The following is an 18,463-nucleotide window of genomic DNA, read 5'->3' on the forward strand; positions in this document are numbered from 1 at the left end:
GCCGTTTCATGCTTCGTCGCAAATCTAACCAATATTCGTCAAGCGAGAAATATAATATGTGCGTGCTCAGAACGCGATATAAACTTGCCGAGGTGCATGGGTACCTATCACATCAAGTGAATATATGCAAATGTCGAAATGTATCAAAGAAACGAAAAATTGTTGCACTGATAGAGAGAAGTAATCCAGTAAAAAATATTGCATGGATGTGAAAATGTGATTGACTTTTGTGACTCCTTTTTAAATATTGCTCGTGATATGGGACTAAGATGCAAGTGTCAGAGATCGAATTACTCGAATTTTACAAAATTGATCGTCGTAGCTCCAAGTAACTGAAACCGCGACTATTCTTTCCTCTCTGAAATAATTTCTCTTGTCTGAATATCCCTGACATTAATTTGTTTACCTCCAATAGCAAGTTTTTATGGTGTAGCCAACATTACAAAGTTATGGACGGGTATGTAGCATGTGAAAGGAATTGAATAACTTTGAACCATGTTCAAGGTACCTTCATATGATTACTTTACCTTTCCCCAGTAAGTACAACAATGCAGTCATGACCCTGTATTTTGAATATGACAAGACAGATTCATACACTAAATCTTTTTACCCCCCCCCCCTCCCCCATTATTCCCAAGTAGGATATATATAACCAATAGTTATGCTATATTGCTGGGCCTACTATTATCATGAGAGAGAAAGTGTTTGTTGGTTGTGTTCGACAATAAGACGGTCAGAAACGCAATTAAGATGGAAGATATCTAGTTTGTGGTGGAACATTCCGTATGAGCAAACATGCATGTCTGCTAGTTATGAAGGGTCATAAGCATGACAAGTGTGAAGTTGCGCCTCGGGTATAATTACTTTTCCAAATTACATTACAAATTATGATTAAACTCATTTGTCTACCGCCCTTGTTGATTCGTTCCCTCTGCCACGATCGCCTCCTAAGTCCAACCAAATATTTATTTATTTATTTATTCATTTATCTATGACATATATACAGGGTAGCACATGTTCACCAATAGTGGTGGTCTTCCATGAGACCCTGTTTTGGTAACAACAAAATGCGATAACCTCATGAATATAAGCCCATTTCAGTAACAGATCAACACAGGAGTAAATAAGTACATGTATATAAACGCCTTTGGTATCCTCGTAATAGATGTGGACTTGTTCACCGAAATACTGTGGCATATTTGTAATATCGTATTGCATGTATATAGACGGGAATCTGTTTTTAAATCGAAGGTGAAACATTAACAATTTATCTTTTGGTATTTTTACTGTTTGTAAATAGCCTCAAATAGTTTCAGAAGCTCATAAACAAAGTAGTAAGACGATCTCGGCTCAACATTAGGGACTTTTAGATTTGCGTGGACTGATACGTGTGACGTCCATTCAAGGCAGTGCATTAAAAGGACGTCAATCGTAGCAATCCACGTTGTCGTTGTGCAAATCTAAAAGTCCCTAATGAATCAATTATATTGTTGATGCTGTGTCTGATTTAAGCTCGAGTAAGGCTATTGGCTTGATACAGTCATGAGATATACTTAATTCTCAAATATAGTTGGTAACGTATAGGACAAAATAGGTCTGACTTGACCATGTATAATCTTAACTATATACTGGCTTTATAAGGCTGGTCATATATAAAATTCACTATATTCATTTTTGATTGATACAATATCAATCATTTGTTCTTGAGGACACCATAGAAAGGTGTATTTGTATTCGCCTTTGCAATCGAACGTAACATAAGTAGTCAGTTTGCCACTATGGTGTCTCATCATGTCCATGTGTAACTTGATTGTTCGGTCTTTCTGCAAATGGTTTCATAATAATGTTGAATAAGTTTGTAACATGAACTTTATATAATGAGCACTTTCTATCCCTTTAAATAAAATGAACGGAATGAAATCCAAACAAACTTTTATTTTTAAGGGGAAAAAAGGAATAAAAGTAACTCAATAATCAAACCAACTATGACGCAAATCTTCGACAATTAGAATGTGAAAGCATTTTGCACAATTACATTGTAGCCGATCATGTTGATCATCAAAATAAGAACTCTATTTTTCGCCTCTGAGCGAGGCAGACAAAATGGCGGAGCTTTAGGGTGAATTCTATCACATATTCCCAGCGGTACAAACATTGATAGGAGCCTCATGGAAAGATATAGGCTCGGTCTCATGATCGATCTATTTACCCGAGCAGCATTTGCTTAAAATTGATTATGATGAAAGGGGTGAGAATGTAGGGCTACTGAACGTTACTTCTTCCTCTCTCATGTATTCTCAGGTAGAAATAATTGCTTCTTCTTGCGAGAACTGTAAAGACAGTGTAAAGGTCAATCTATCAGTCGAGGGCAATTATGTACCTCTATTTGAAATCTTTGTTTTCTACGAGAAGAACCGTTGAGAGCTTAATCTTTGGAGCGAGAAGTAGAAGTAAATACAAAGTTTAATCCATTCTTAACCTTTTGGCAAAATAGTTTTTTTTACCGAAAGTTGAAAAATAAAACGGAATCATGCAAAGAAATATCACGAACCGTTTTATGGTTTGTTTTCTTCACAGTTTATAGCAAAGCGTGTATTCAAACCACTGGTATCATCAAGCGGCTGCTTTATTTCGTTAACTAATATACCGGGTCGAAAATTTTCAAATGCTATGCTGCCTAAATAGAAATGGCAATTGTTTTCGCTGACTCCTTCTATATCTTCTCTATTCCTCCTTTTTTGTTTGTTTATCATAATCCATTTCCATTAATAATTAATTAGCTCTGACTCCGTCTTTCCTTTCCTCCCACGCCCGTCACCCCCCCCCCCCCCCCCTCTCTCTCTCTCTCTCTCTCTCCCTCTCCCTCTCTCTCTCTCTCTCTCTCTCTTTCTCTCTCATCTCTTTCTTTCCCATATCTCTGCTTATAAAATGAAAAGTATTGTTAAGAGTGTAACAGTGCATTGTAAATAAGCTTTTCAGCTTTCTCTTCTATCTCTTGTTTCTCACCTTATCCTTGTCCCCATCCCATGAGACAGGAGGTACACCCACCGTCTGGGATGTGAAAATGCATCTATCTATCCAACCATCTATCTGTCTGCCTATCCACCCATCTAGGCTATCAATTCATTCATCTATTATATACCTATAATGTCTATGTGTTGTATACTTTTCACCTCCTCTGCCTCTTACTCTTGGTCTTCTCCTTCTCCTCCCCTCTCATGAGGTACACCCACCGTCTGGGAGGGGGGGGGGGGGGAGGTGAAAATGCATCTATCCATCCATGCATCTATTTATCCATCTAGGCTATATTATCTAGGGTATCAGTCCATTAATCTACATCTATCAATATCTTTTTATATTCATTTATTCATCTTTCAATTTAATATATGTGTTGTTTTCTTTTCATCCCCTCCGTCTCTTATTTCTCGCCTTATCCTGATACTATAATCCCATGAGGTACCCACAACCGTCTGGGAGGTGAAAATGCATATATCCATCTAACCATCTATCTATCTGTCTATCAATTCATCTAGGGTATCCATCCATTCATCTACCTCTATCCATCTCGTCTCTATAATATTCATCTATTCATCTATCCATCTAATGTCTATGTGTTGTCTTATGTTCACCTCTTACTCCTCGCCTTATCCTCACCCTCCCTTCCCATGAGGTACACCGCCGTCTGGGAGGTGGAGATGTTGAATACTAGAATCAGAAAAGCAGGGCACTGTCGAAGCAGATACCGACCTCATATTCGAAGTCATGCCGATAGAGTACAATGACTAGATCTCTAGTTTCGACAACTTTTACATTTTCATAATTCGTTCTTTACCATATCCTTTCATGTATCTATAGACTATTGTCATTGTTATGGCATAACCACCTTTTATCATCATCGTCATCAATTATTTTTATCATCACACTTGAGACCTATAATATGTTAGGATTATCTTTATGATCCTGACGACGATCGTCATCATTATTATCATCGGCATCATCATCATCAACAACAGTATCTCCAATCATCATCATCATCATCATCATTATCATTATCACTACCATCGGCAACAATTAGAATCTTTACAATGTGTTTTCTAAGACGTTTATTTCCCGACTGCAGTCAAGAGCGATCTAATTCATATTTGCTGTCCATACTGTGTGCTAATGTCATATTGCATCTCCTAATACGCCAATACGTAACTAATCGTATGGACAGCGAAACCGGTTTAAATCAATGTAATCACAGTCATGGAAAATCACTTAGATCACAAACTATGGCGTTGATGGAAATGGGTTCGTATTGTAAAAAGGGTGGAGCATAATTACGAACATGGAGGAGAAACCGAAAAAAATGGCTTGCATCAAGATGGCGTTAGTCCTTTTTCTTCTTCCGCTTTTTTTTTTTGTGTGTGTGTGTGTGCGTGTGTTTTAACATTCTCTATTGAAAACATAAATTATAAAGGTGATATGTCGTTGAATAAAGAAACAAGATGTACACAGAACATAGCTATTACCAAAAGCAGGCATCTTCTACATATAGAATGTGAGGACATTCCTAAAAAAAAAAAAAAAAATCGTTGCATAAGTTCACATGACATAGGACCATGTAAAGAGCATGCTATGTAAGTGAAGACTCCTCTCACATGCAGTCTGCATTCCCACGGGAGGTTGGAAGGATTTTCGAACTGGCCGACATTTTAGCGATTGCAAGGATGAATCCATAATACTTGGGATATCAAGAGAGAGAGACATTTACAGGAGGGTAAAGGGTCACAGACGAGGATGGGAGCGAGTGATGTTTGATCATGACTGTGCGTATCGTGAATAAAGTGAATACCATCAGGAATGAAAAATGAATATAAGATTAAGATTCAGGTTTAGGTGAAGATTTTCAGATTGATTAAGGTTTGTTAAACTAAAATTTGATTAATGACGGTAATCCAAAGACTAGTGATGCCAACTTTATATGTAAGCGTAAACATTGAACATAAAAATCATGAATTCAAAGCAGATGTATTGAACCAATCAAACATATTGTTTATTAAAAAAAATGATAGTTGATGAACTTGTTATATTAGCTAGCACGGGGAATATTTGTCCTTCTTTTAAATGTGTCAAGAATTCTCAAAGACGCAATGAGTGAATGATTAAATAGCAGAGTGGTTTCTTATTTTACAAGATAATGCTTATGATATAATGTCATTTCAAGCACGTACATGTATGGATCTCTTGACAACGAGTATAATGCCTCTGAATAAGGATGTCGAACCGTAATTATTTCCTAATAAAGTATTTCATATCCATGTCACACGCTGATGGTAAGAACAAACAATCAAACAAAACGGATGCTTAAAACACGGTTCGCAGATGACTCAAAAATGTCAATCGAACTGCATTTTCTATGCGTTACCATAGGGATAACATTTGATTTGAGTGATCCATTGTTTGTCTTCATCAGTCCTGTTCTTGTATCGAAAATTCCTCTGAAATGCCTCTGACAGCAATGTGACATTTAGAAGTACGGTTGAGATGGGTTCCTAATTCAGAGTATGGAGAGATTAATTCGTCTCGGAGCTTATTTGGCAAAATGTCACAGTGGAAAAACCAAAGGGCGTCACTCGAACATTTTAAACGGGTTCGGGGGCGGAGACGAGGACGGGGGAGAGGTGTCGGACCACATCGATAGCAGTAAGCTTGGCCTAAAAAAACTGACAATGTCCCTAAAAATTGAAAGGAAAAATGCTAACCTGGTAACAACGCATCAACAAAATTTCCGTATTTACTATTTTGAAAATTATTTACAACAAGCAAGCAAGCAGCAACAACAACAACGGAATACTTTCCATATTTCCAAAGACATTCCATTTTACCACTTTTTGACAGAGCTTGAAAATATACATATTTGCCGAAAATATCTACGGAATTGACGACAGAATATTTTAATCAGGGTGAGGTGCCACACCCACACCCCCTCAGTAGTGATACCCGTCGAAAGAGATCTCATAAATCACTCTCTTCTATCAACTAGGATCACATTAATGACAACGGGATCAAAAATGACTCCCTCTCGAAGTACATCCATACGACAACAGTCCACACGTATCATTGAGAACATGTTTATCCAAGAATCCCGTGTATTGTTACTCTCTTTCAACCAATACTTCACTCATGCAAGAAAACTAATCAAAATCCTAAATCCCACGTATCGCTTCAGACTTCAATAATGTCAAACGGGTGTTATATTATTCCTTATTCGTATTCGATCAGCGTTATTATCAAAGTTGAGACCAACATCAATCAGAATCGTTTCGGACGTAAGATATGACGCAACTTGAAAGAAAACAAAATGCCAAACAGGCAACTTGTCAATCTCTGTAATCTATTAAAGCTATCCATCTGCGTTGATGATTACCAGCATTATCACTGTACGTGCAAAAAACTATATGAGCGTGAGGTTAAAGACAGATGGTATTTATGTAGGAAGAACTATTAGAGAAATACACTTTGCATCGCAACAACGAGGTTATTTTTTACACTTTCACTGAATAAAATTTTACCTATTGCGGTCATCACACTTTGTGCTATCGGGTCAAGTCGCTAATGAGACTTGTACTATGGTACCGCAATGGTCGAGTATACCCTTTAAAAAAGACAAGGTGTATTTTCTTCATGAAATCCTTTCCTGACATATTAAATGATGTTTAACCTCATGATTTTCATTTTTATTTCCATCTGCAGTTGATATGGCAACGCTATGCATCAATTCTTCTAACAGCGAGATGTCAGAGGCAGAGGGCAGCATACTACTTTCGCTTCCAATGGCAGCAGCCGATAAAGTTGAGGACGCGACCGAATTGTTTTCGCGCCCGGTTTGTTCCTTCACGTTAACGAGCCAATCGCCATTCGACAGGCTTATTCTAGTTCTTCCAAACGTCACAGATTCTCCCGACACCACGTGCACAGAGCGGTCCAATCACGATCGGGTAGAGCTCAGACTTTTGAATGGACCAATGACAAACGAGGTCTATCCATCGGAGCCGTACTGGAACCTGTGCACATCGGCGACTACGTCATCACCATCGCTATCATCGTCGAGGGCTAACTGGACCAATCACACAGTGTTAACCGAAGAATCCTTGTCATTCCAACGAATATTCGTCACTTCTGGACCGAGTGTGGATGTATTCTTAGATTTTTCCGCCGCTATTGATAGCATTATGGGTTACGCCATGGACGAATTAGACGGCCGCGATAGCATTTCAATTTTTTACAAGTCTTTCAGTAGCAACGCACAATTAGAAGATGGTAAGTGTATTGAGAATTGCAGACGAGCTGACGTCATTTTGCTTGCGTCATTACATACGCTAATCGAGTCTCAATGCTTGTTGCACATGTAAATCGTTTCGATTGCGTTATTAAACCTATATGCGCCAATAATTCAAAGCTTTGTTTGGTCTGTTTATTTTCAATTCAGTTTGGGTGCGAAGTCCCCCTCACTAATTGACGCACCAAAAATACAGTGCATGTTACAGACGCAGTCCTATGCCAGCGAATGATGCGTCGATTGTATGCAACGGCGCAAGACGCATATTATGTAACTATACGTGAACGCAATGTTTGCATTACTTGCTTATAACTTCACGTTCAAAGAATATAGCCAGTCCACGTGATACGTTAACTTTTTATCACTCCAGAGGAAATATAAACTGAAGTTTGAATCCTCAAAGTCGTGATATCAATAATAATAAAAAGGAATGGGTGACCATGGTGAATCGAAGAAACGACACAATTTTCCCTCAATTCATCATCTCAAAAGCTTCATTTTCTAAAAGCGGTTTTGCGATTTTTCACGTTTAAAAATGCTAATAATTATGTCCACGTCATTGTGACGATATGGCCTTGTGGTGACGAATTGAAGAGATTATGGATCTCGCCGAGTCGACTTATGCATTCGGGGGGAGAAGACGGAAACGAGAAAATAAGACGAGATTTTAACTATTTTAACTTTTTAATTTAGGTGCACATTATTTGCTCGGTGATGTCGTTCCTTTTTAGGATGTAGGCCTATGAAAATGGTAAAATCCTGGAACTTATCACCCGTATTTTTCATTCGGAAAATATCCAACCATCTAAAGAATGACGAGACTGCTAAATCCACGTTGATATACTATTTTTAACATGAGACCAAGTCAGAGACGGTCACGGTAACGCATAATGTCAGTGATGATAGTGATCTCAAAAGCCGCTATCTATATTCATAAGGTTTATAAACGTTTCGTAATAGTTCCCAGTCCCACCATTTTTCATGTTAAGGCAGCGGTTTTGTGAGGAATATGACCGGTATCTATAATTCATAGTAGGCTTTAGTAAGAGGGGGTTAATCTGTTTCTGGGTTGGTAAATACTAAGTATAAAATGTGCGGTTTGAGTCGGCGTGAGATTAAGATTTCAGACGAGATTGGAAATTTCAATTTTATAATTTGCAAGTCTGGTACATTTTGGGGACTCTTTCTCACTTTCTCACTTACACATGGCACTATCTTTTTCAATTTCAGCTCATTCCTTCTCCGAGTTTACGCCTTCCTTCTTCTATTCTCTGACACCCCCCCCCCTCCCCTTTTCCAATCTCTCTCTCTCTCTCTCTCTCTCTCTCTCTCTCTCTCTCTCTGTATCATCTGCTGCATGTATGCAAACTTTAACTATGTATCGGTTAGGTTGAATGCATGAAGTCTGGAATCCGGTACTTTTCGCTATTTTACGTTTAGTGGCATTTAAGCACATGAAACTAAAAAAAGACATTCATTAAAAAATATATGGACATTTCTTTTCTCGGGTGCTTTTTAGGCAAGGTCCTTCAAGCTTATTGTGAGGCATAATAATATTGATAGGTTGTATTACAGTACGTGATCACGCATTTATATGGGTACTGTTCATGACGACCTTGTGTGATCAAGTACCTCGATTTCTATGGACATTGACTCCAACTGAAAATCAGAAGATGGCGCTCTTTCAGTTTCAACACCCGTGTCCCTTCAAGCACTCTGAGAGCTCAAACTTGCTGATTTCTGTTTTTAAGAAAAATCCATCAAGATATTCAATTTTGTTAATGAAAAGGATTGGTTTGACGAGGACATCGAGAGATGTATACCCCTGTAATCATTACGAAGGAATTATGTTCCTTTCGTATTTTACACTATGTTTAGTAACTGACTGAACGAACAACAGTCCAATTAAGTAATATTAGTTAATTTTCTCTTTCCTTATCTTTCTTTCAGATCTATGTATCCAATGCACTTCGAATGACTCATGGGCCTGGCAAGCAGACATCTGCTCAGATATATATCTCAACTGCTCCTATCCAATCCTTCCTTCAAGCGACGATGCTCAAGACAAGAAAGTCATCATTAATTGCATTCCTCCAGGTAAACTCTTATTTTTCTTGATCCTCTCACTCTCATCCTACCCATTTATTTCCCTCTGTCTATTACTTCTTTTCTCTCTATCACATTTCCTTAACTACACTGTCAACGACTTCAGCTTGAATTTTAAATTTCGTTATATAGTGTGCATCCAGTCAGGGGAGGGGGGGGGGGTCTTGGAAGGGATAGTACCATATCCAAAAATGTATTCAAATTACCAACGTTTCTTTCTTTCTTTCTTCAAACTCAAAGTACTGTAACTTCAACGTTTCCCTCTTCTCTCATTTCTGCTGCCTATTCCTACTTGTAATTATATTCACATGACTATGCAATAAACAATACATCTATGAATAGGATTAGCACTGATTGTTACCGTAAGATAGAATATATAACGCAACATGTTTCTATATTTCTTTTCATTCTCTTTCCAACTTTTTTTAAAGATAAAATATGTAAGAAGCCTAAGTCAGAGCTGATGAGCATCTTGATGGCTGGTGTCATCGTCCTCACCATCATCTTCGTATCCTTCCACTGCAGTCCCGGCGGCAGCAGCCCATCACGCCGTCCCGGCGCCATGGACATCATGCTACGGGACGACATCTCACGACGGGGCGGCGGTGGTCTCGGGGGAGGTCGTGCTCCGTTCGGGAATACCTCGTACAAGGTCCAAGCACCTACTGTCGGCAAGGGACCCGTCAGTCAAGTATGACGAATGCCCCTCGGATAGGGAGCATAGTTTATTTATTGAAGTCCGCTTTACCTGCGCAACGAGTCTGTCCGATTATTTTTTTAATCGCATATAATCTATCATCCAATCGCTGAACAGCACAGAGTGAGAAGAAAATGATGATCTCATTTTGTTTTTGTCATTGCAGCATGAATCCTTGTTATCAGAGATGATGAGCACGACTTATTTTGAAAGCATTGATTCCCAAATATACCTCAGCCGTGCCGTCTTGTCTTCTGTAAGTTGTGTACTGTATCTTATGTCCATTACCGAATGTCACGTGAATTCTCGATAGTACAGGATTGGTGTGTATGAGTCGCCCCAATGATTAATCGAAAAGATATTTAAACAGCCATTCCAATGATTATTTCAAGCATTGTAAAATCGCGATGTCGTTAGATGACAAAGTAGGATGGAAAACGGACCTGTTTATTGATGTTTTCAAATGACGAGCTATTTAGTTTACATGAGTATGTATGATAGCATTTGGATGGATTGAATCTTTGTAGCTTGTGCTATGTCGGGTAAGCCCCTAGCTGGCAAGCTTTAGGGTCGTCAGGAGCAAAATCTTCAAAGTATTATTTATTATATTACATTTATGAAGATTACTGGTACGGTTGAGATTACTGAAGATCAAAACAATCAGTGCGGACATTAGATTCCACAGATATCACTGAAACTGACGGTCGTGTTTAAGAATAACATTACTGCCGATTCACTTTAGGATGGATTTTGAAAAATAAAAGTAATAGATTTTACACCCATGACGATATGTTACCTCTGCCCTACTCTATAATTCCTTTTACACGGAACTCAACTTTGGTCTAGAGAGCCTTCCATATAAAACCTGATGTCGGCTGAAAAAAGACCAAACCTTAAATACAAGATACATACTCGCTGTAAATAAAAAAGAAAGAAAGAATCAGTTATGACCATGATTTTCTCCTCGAGGTTGTGTGAATTGATAAGGCTGATGCAAACTAATACAAAGATAAAAAGGCAAAAATATATATGTACATACACTTGTTCGCGTGTGACGTAATGAGTATAATATAATGCTCGGGTTTGCGATCATCGAGTTGAACGAGTCAAACCAGCAATGACTACCGGTCAGCAGAGTGGTCTAGCGTCATCTCTCGTTGTAGTGTGAATAGTCCCAATTGTATTCCCAAACATAACAAAATAATGGATCGAGGTACGCTCTGCTAAAAGGTCAATGACAAATGATGTTTTTCAGAGTGTAAATGATCTGTGCTCGATTATTTGTTACATGAATCATTTGCTTGGAGCGCTGGTATCAACATGATATAAACACAATCGCATCGATTAAATGAAAGGAAATTCAAAACAGAAATCTGCAGTAGACAAAAACACATTAATTGTTACTATCCTTTGGAGTAAGAAATTTAGTATATGCAGCAATGTTGTTTCAATATATACATGTATAATGTCTCATATTACTTTTTGCAGGTTTTTACCATCGAAAAGTCGATATATTATCCCTCTTTCTTTCATTGTTATACTACAACAATAACAATCTATGTATAAATAGTGTTGGCGATTTGAGAGTATTTTGTGGAAACTTTAGCAGCAGGCAGGATAAGGGGCTTGATTTTTGTTGAAAATGCCGAAAATTGATATCAGTTACTCAATAAGCCATAAATTTTGCCAGATATGAAAAGTAAATGAGAAAGTGACTTTAAACGAGTTCTATAATGTACACAACTTAATTGATTGATTGAATAATATTATGTGCCATTTTCATGGATAATCTCACTGCCATTCACTTTGTATAGTTTACTTGGCTCGATTACAGATGTTAATTAATGTATGCGTTGATGTGATTGGTTGATTTACTATGTCGACTTCCAAAGTAGCCAATGACTTGCCATGTACTGTTGTAGCGTGACTTTTTAAAACAATGATGAAAACCCTATGTCAGTGACTGTGTGGAACAACATACAGCTAAATCTATCTAAAAAATACTATACTTCATGAGGACAAAAAATCCTAACGATGATGATTAGAAAATTCTACTTGGGATTGGGAAGAAAGAATAGAATTCCTTTATGAATCAGTAAATTATTCTAATAAAAAGGTATCTTCATCAAAAGAACGGACATAGCTTCCTGTTATGATGTTTGTTCCCAAAGTGTTCATCCATGATATTTGATAAGTATATGCGATTTTTAATCTAATTATGTTTGTTTATGTTTTTACACTTTAATGAAAAAAAATGCTGAGCATCATTTTGAATTTTTGCTAATTTTGTTATGCAATTTTTTGTGCCATATACTTGCCTTGTTACGTATTGGTTTCAATGTAACATGTATTTTTTTGAAGATATGTTTGTTTTATGCAGATTTGTAAAACAATTTACACCAGTGCTTACGTACAATTTGCCTTAATTTCTTTATTTGATTACCTGTAATACCATAGCCATTATAAATGTACATACTAAGAAACCGTCTGTTTGGATCCAGAAGTACGTTAACTCATATACTGTTATAAAGAGTTAACGCCCTTCTGGCTCCAAATAATTAAGCTTCATCTCAGAACCCCCAAAATACCGGTAGTCAGCATTCTAAGGGGCGTGGGCAACTCGATAGGGTGCATTTCTAGGGGGTGGTGGAAACCCCACACCCAGCTAGTCAAAAGCCTGACCGGTTTAGGATTATAATGCACTTTATCGAATTAAGGGTTACATCTTGTGAGACGCTTCTATCTAGTTAACAAGTGAATTATTCATACCCCGTGTAAATTTGATGAACATTGTATTTTGCGGTTTTTCGTAACTTAAGGATGAGTTGAATAAGGGGCTTTGTTGAATACTTTTAAATGTAAGCTTTCACATGTCACATTCTGAAGAATGAATCGGGACAAAAATCAAATTTTCACATAATTCAAAATATTAAAAAAACTCGGTAAGGGTATGAATAATTTAGTTGTTTTTGTAGGGTTCAGTGATGAACGTTTTGTTTCTTTAATGTGTAAATTCGCTTGATTATGAGTTGAATGTAGGATAAAGGTAAAGTATAACACGTACAAACGAAAACGGTTTAAAAAGATTAATGGATATAATGCAACGTTACATTATCTACATAGATAGCAAATGTAGGTCGAAACAATGCGGCAAATAGGCCTACTTTGCAAAGAAGACTAATTTACACAAAAGTCTGCATAGATGCATGATGGTGATGATATTTAACCAGCGAGTAAAAGCTTTTCTTAAAAGGATTTACAGAATTTGCGAGAATGAGCGGCACATTCTACTAAAAAGCATTAAAGACATAATAACAAACGTATTCATTATCATGTAGGTCGATGTTTACTTTGTCAATGATCAATTTTGATGCCAGTTGATCATATTAAGACTCAAATTATTTTGTAACTTTTTATGTTACAATTAAGGTTGCAATGTTTTATGGGTTTCTTTTTACCAGATAATATTCCAATACATGAAGAACCATCAATGTCATGAATTTAAACTAAATGATATGTTTTAATTGATCTCATTGTAATCGTTTATAACTGATGAATAAGAAATAATGTGGTAAGAATGAGTTGTTGTCATTATGTCTGTTCGGAACCCTTTTATAACGTCGATGAATAACGAATATATGAATAACGTAACTATATTGTGATTAAAACCCGGGGATTAAAACCTATAGAGCGTAGGGTTAAACATTTGAAAAATAGCACAGTTTTGTATGATGTCTCTTATTGCACAAAGGACCGCATTGAGGAATTGTAAATATTGTATCAATGAAACGAACCATCCGCCATAAAGGCCCGGTCACACAGAGGGGACGCATGGGGGACGCACGGCCGGCGCATGGAAAATTTGCAATTTTGGCCAGTGCGTTGTCGTGCGCCCAACTTTTGTCAAAGCTATACAGCTAGCTGACACCAAATGCATAGCGCGCTGGACGCATACAGGGCGTATACAGGGCGCACACAGGGCGCACACAGAGCGCACATGAAAACAACTTCCACGAATGCACAGCGTGTTGCTAGCGCGCTGGACGAATGGTCCACGCATGCACCGCGTTCTACGACGCACGGCCAGCGCATTGGAAATCGGAAAAGAACGTGTGCCTAACTTTTGTCATAATTTTGGAAAAGCTAGCGAGCTGACACAAAATGCACGGCGTGTAGCTAGCGCGCTGTGCGTATACAGGGCGTGTGCTCCGCGTTTGTCTGGCGCTGGTCTAGCGCGCTCCACGCATGTCTGGCGCTGGTCTAGCGCGCTCCGGCGCATGTCTGGCGTGCCTTTGGCGTGTATATTCATGCGTCGAGCTCGGCGCACGTTTTTGAGCATGCTCAAAAAATCCCGACGCACACAGCGAATGACGACGCATGCATAGCGCTGGTCCAGCGTTGGTCCAGCGCGCTCGACGAACGAGTAACGAATGATGACGCACGCCTAGCGAACGACAACGCACTGGCCCAAATTGCAAATTTCCAATGCGCTGGCCGTGCGTTCCCCATGCGTCCTCCCTGTGTGACCGGGCCTTAACATTATACTATCAATGATTTACAATGTATTTTTCAACTTGCTGATGCTATTATTGAAATAAACACATGAAAAATCAATCTCCCTTGTTAGATAGATAGAAACCGTAAACAATGCTAAGGATATAGTGAAATTTATGTCGTGAGCTCTATTAAAAAAGTTTGTGCCATGTATATGCACCTTCCTATAGTGGAATCGATAGTCAGTTCCGGGTTAGTTCCGGGGCAGAGCTAGAGTATTTTGCCAAGTAAGTTCGAACCCGATTGAAGAAGGCCACTGGAAACTGCTTTAATTATTATGTGATTGCAATGGTGAAGTATGACGATAAATATTGTTTTTTAAAGTACTGCATAATGATACTTGTCTTGTGGCAGAGTTTGGTGCTTTATCATCTGTCCACAATCCAGAACATTATGCATCAAGATACAGTAAGAATTTGCACTGGTAACGAAAAACTGATTTATCCGAATAGGAACATGTTTCTGATGTACGAACGGTTCAATATTTCCCCTCCAAAATGTTCTTTGCTCATTAACAAAAATCGTATGAAAATATTCTTACTGTTCCTACTCATGTTATAAAATTATGATGTTATTGATTTGTTGGTATCGCAATTAATGAATAAAGATATATTATACAAACGCATTTTGGTTAGTAATATTGTTATAATTTCCCTACTAATTTTAAATAGGGTAACAACAATGATGAAATAAAATACCAGAGGTATAGAAGACGCAACGTAAGAATAAAAGGGAAGGAGTGCTTACAATAACTAAATAGAATGATGGGTGAGAGGGATCTATATAGAGAAAAGGAGAGGGTTGGAGATAGATAGATGGATCGGAGAGAGAGAGAGAGAGAGAGAGAGAGGGGGGGGGGTATCATAACTCAAGGTTCAGAGAGCCCTGGCAAACTATTTTTGTTACTTTCTTTTAATATAACCAAATGGATATTTTAATATAATATTATGATAGGCGCATGATTACGTAGGTCGTAGACGTTATTTGCCAGAATGAAAGCCTTAGTTATATAATCTTAGGTAAATTACTTTTAGTCCTCCCCCTCTTAATGTCGATATAATCTTCTGCTGATGGTTATGATTTATCGACAAATGTTAATGACAATCGCTTGAATGATATGTAGCAAAATGACTCGCACTATCGTAAACATCGAACGTCAAGTACAATGGCTGACTTTCTCGGTTTCTCTGCGCTAGTGACTTTGTATCTTTTGAATAGGGAGGGGGAGGGGTACAATAGCTTCCGTGGCCCGGTCGATAACAATACAAAAGGAAATCCGAAATCAGAGTACGTAAAATAGGTAGTCCCACTACCATGTTCACCGATCAATAAAAACAAAAGACAGATTCAAATATCTAAATCATGTGTGCGTGGGGGTTGCGGAACAAAAGCTGTCTTTGGGGTGAGGGGGCGTTGGAGGAAGTGCATGTTTGACCAAGGAGTTTCTGGCTTGACACGAGAAATGTCCCCCCCCCCCTCCCCCTAAACCCCCTCCCCCTAAAGGGGGGGGGGGGCTTTAAATGCAGGACCCTCAGCTGTAATATACAAAATTCTTAAACGCAACTAAAAATCCAAATCAGTGATTCTGTTAGTTTAAAATAAAGATGTGTTTAGGTTAAAGAGCTTCGTTTTAAACCGTAACTCATAGCTATGTACATGTGTGTAAGAGCCCAGAATGCCTATTTTTCTAAATTTATATTTTTTAGAAAACGAATGGGTGAATTGTCAAAGGGACTCTAGGAAAATGAGGAGATTAATAACATGTTGTTATGATAACTACTGCCCACAAAGACTTTTCGAAAATAAATCTTAACATGATACACTGACCAAGAATTGTGGAGCAAGGGCAAAGAGCGCACACCAGATGACCGCTATTCATAACGTGTAACTTCCCACAAGTTGAAGGACCGCTATTCATTACACGGAAAGGGGTCACTATTCATATTATAGGGCTTTTAAAGGCATACGGACCTTTATTCGTAAGGTCCGCTATTCATAATACGGAATCGGAGTCGCTCTTCTCCGTCTTCTCGAATAGGGACCCATATGGGTCGTTTCGTGGTTGTTTGTTGTTTTGTAATATTGTCTAGTGTTTTCCAAGGCTTTGTAGGCAAAATTTTAAATAATTCTTTTCTTTTTTCCATAAACTACAAGCACTGCTTTTTAGTGGATCCCCCCATTTACTCAGAAATTAAGAATTTCTTGTAATAATTTTATTATGTGCAAAGTGTATTTGGATACTCTAAAAAATGAATTGTGTATGAAAACAATGTAATACCAATGTTTATCTTTCTGTTGGATAAGAAATAAATATTAATTTAACTAAATTGAATTGAATAACGACCCCGATTTTGTTTTATGAATAACGACCCTCTTTTTCGATTATGAATAGCGTCCTTATGAATAATGACCCTTTTCTCAAATTATGAATAGCGGTCGTTATGAATAGCGAGTGGACACCCCCCCCCCCCCCCCAACAAAGACGCAGACACATGCAAGAATCCACCACCATCACCATCACGATCATGTCAACAGGTGTCTGGGATTTTTGAAATCTACAGCCCCCCCCCCCTCCCCCTCTTTCTATCTATCTTTTCTCTCTCTCTCTTCATTATGTTTAATCTATACTAAAGGCTGTTAGTTTAGTTTAAATTAGTTTGGTTTAAATTATTTTAGTTTAGTTTAAATAACAATAGTTTATTTTAATCGAGGGCTCCCCTGAGCATTTCAAGCTTCATGCTTACGCTGGATCCCTCCTATATCATGTTAATTTTAAAGTGAGTAATGTTCTCCTATGTATTGTTTATGTTTTATACAGTATGAGTATCATGTATTGTATACTTTGAAACGTAAATTAAATCACACTGATGGACATTATGTATGTTTAAAATATATACGTTTAAAATTTGATATAGAAATCAACAAATCAAATCAAATCATCACCATCTTCAGCATAACTCATCATCATCATCAGCAGCATATCATCATCATCATCATCATCATCACCATCATCAACATCATCATCATGTGCTACATTTTAAAATACCTTACACCCTGTAGTTTGTCAATCATCTTTTTCATTCAAATAGATCAATGCCCTCATGTCAGGTGACAATGTGGATATTTCATAAAAAAATACGGTGGTAACAACCTATGAGTTAGGCCTAGTTATTGTAAATTTATAGAATGAAAATAAAAATGCGACATTGGCATTTCTACGGTTGATAAAATTGTGTTTTGTCGAGATTATCATCTTTGATAGAAATGACAATGAATGTTACCTTGATCGATGTACAATAAAACAGTATACTTTTATTGTATCAGATCAGGACACATCATTATAGGCTAGATTTTTACAATTATACTTCTGCGGCTTCATTTTATGTCATTATGGGGAGCTTTTTAGAAATTCATTATTTTTCTTCATTTTTCAACTCGTAGTATCTTTTAATTTTATTTATTTATTTTTCAATTTGCAGTATCTAAACTTCTAAAGATACTGGATGGCACTTGCAGGGGGCGCAAAAAAGGCGATAAAGTTACATAAAGAATTGTATACGCCCCCAATCAATAAAGTGCATGATGAATATTTTTGAAGGGTTTATGATGAAATTTTCAGAACCTTCCTGGTATATTATGTTCCTTCAAGATCCCATGATTTTGCGCCCCTAATAAATGCAGTGCATAGGCCTAAATAACGTTTTCTTTTAAAGTATACCAAATTCCAACTCTCGTTATGCTCCCCGACATAATTATAATTGTGCTTTATCAAAACCTTGTTG

At 37.7% G+C, this 18,463-nt stretch overlaps 1 protein-coding gene across 1 annotated transcript; it reads left to right on the plus strand.

Annotated features, from left to right (window-relative positions):
* The first annotated feature begins 6,742 nt into the window (after positions 1-6,742).
* LOC763919 lies at positions 6,743-10,251 on the plus strand. The gene is made up of 3 exons (XM_030976196.1): positions 6,743-7,305; positions 9,275-9,421; positions 9,862-10,251. The coding sequence occupies exons 1-3, from the start codon at positions 6,744-6,746 to the stop codon at positions 10,125-10,127; spliced, it is 975 nt and encodes a 324-aa protein (XP_030832056.1). The 5' UTR covers position 6,743; the 3' UTR covers positions 10,128-10,251.
* Positions 10,252-18,463: the final 8,212 nt, after the last annotated feature.

The sequence above is a fragment of the Strongylocentrotus purpuratus genome, unplaced genomic scaffold (genome assembly GCF_000002235.5).
Source record: "Strongylocentrotus purpuratus isolate Spur 01 unplaced genomic scaffold, Spur_5.0 spur5_scaffold_8, whole genome shotgun sequence".
In the NCBI taxonomy this organism is placed as follows: domain Eukaryota; kingdom Metazoa; phylum Echinodermata; class Echinoidea; order Camarodonta; family Strongylocentrotidae; genus Strongylocentrotus; species Strongylocentrotus purpuratus.

What these genes read in the sequence shown, in the direction of transcription:
- LOC763919 (XM_030976196.1), top strand. Translation starts at nt 6,744, where the DNA reads ATGGCAACGCTATGCATCAATTCTTCTAACAGCGAGATGTCAGAGGCA. An exon ending in CAACGCACAATTAGAAGATG is followed by an intron (nt 7,306 to 9,274) that starts GTAAGTGTATTG and finishes TCTTTCTTTCAG; the next exon opens with ATCTATGTATCCAATGCACT. An exon ending in CATTAATTGCATTCCTCCAG is followed by an intron (nt 9,422 to 9,861) that starts GTAAACTCTTAT and finishes CTTTTTTTAAAG; the next exon opens with ATAAAATATGTAAGAAGCCT.